Genomic DNA, 218 nt, shown 5'->3' with positions numbered 1-218 from the left:
AGCAGCAGCAGCAGCACATGTAGAACGGCCGCAGCAGCGGCAACAGCAGCAGCAGCAGCAAGACGTTACCCAGCCAGTGCAGATACTGAGGGACTTGTACATCTGCTGCGCTGGCGATGGCGCGTCCGGAGAAGCAGCAGCAGCAGCAGCGGCAGCAGCAGCAGCAGATTTGTCTGATGTGCATGCTGGGCTGGACTGGCTCTTTGCTGCTGCTGATT

At 60.1% G+C, this 218-nt stretch overlaps 1 protein-coding gene across 1 annotated transcript in view; it reads left to right on the top strand.

Moving 5' to 3' along the window:
- The window catches only part of ETH_00036660 (PIK3R4 kinase-related protein (incomplete catalytic triad), putative), a gene marked incomplete at both ends in the record, with an annotated part of 1,768 nt that overhangs the window by 1,380 nt on the left and 170 nt on the right, over positions 1-218 (top strand). Inside the window, one exon of the mRNA XM_013375092.1 lies at positions 2-218. Within this exon, the coding sequence (XP_013230546.1) occupies positions 2-218 (217 nt within the window). The remainder of the gene's footprint in view (position 1) is intronic.

Source organism: Eimeria tenella, genomic scaffold (assembly GCF_000499545.2).
Source record: "Eimeria tenella Houghton genomic scaffold, Eth_scaff2506, whole genome shotgun sequence".
In the NCBI taxonomy this organism is placed as follows: Eukaryota; Apicomplexa; class Conoidasida; order Eucoccidiorida; family Eimeriidae; genus Eimeria; species Eimeria tenella.
The sequence above is the reverse complement of the archived record's forward strand: the minus strand, read 5'-3'. Positions and strand labels throughout refer to the sequence as shown.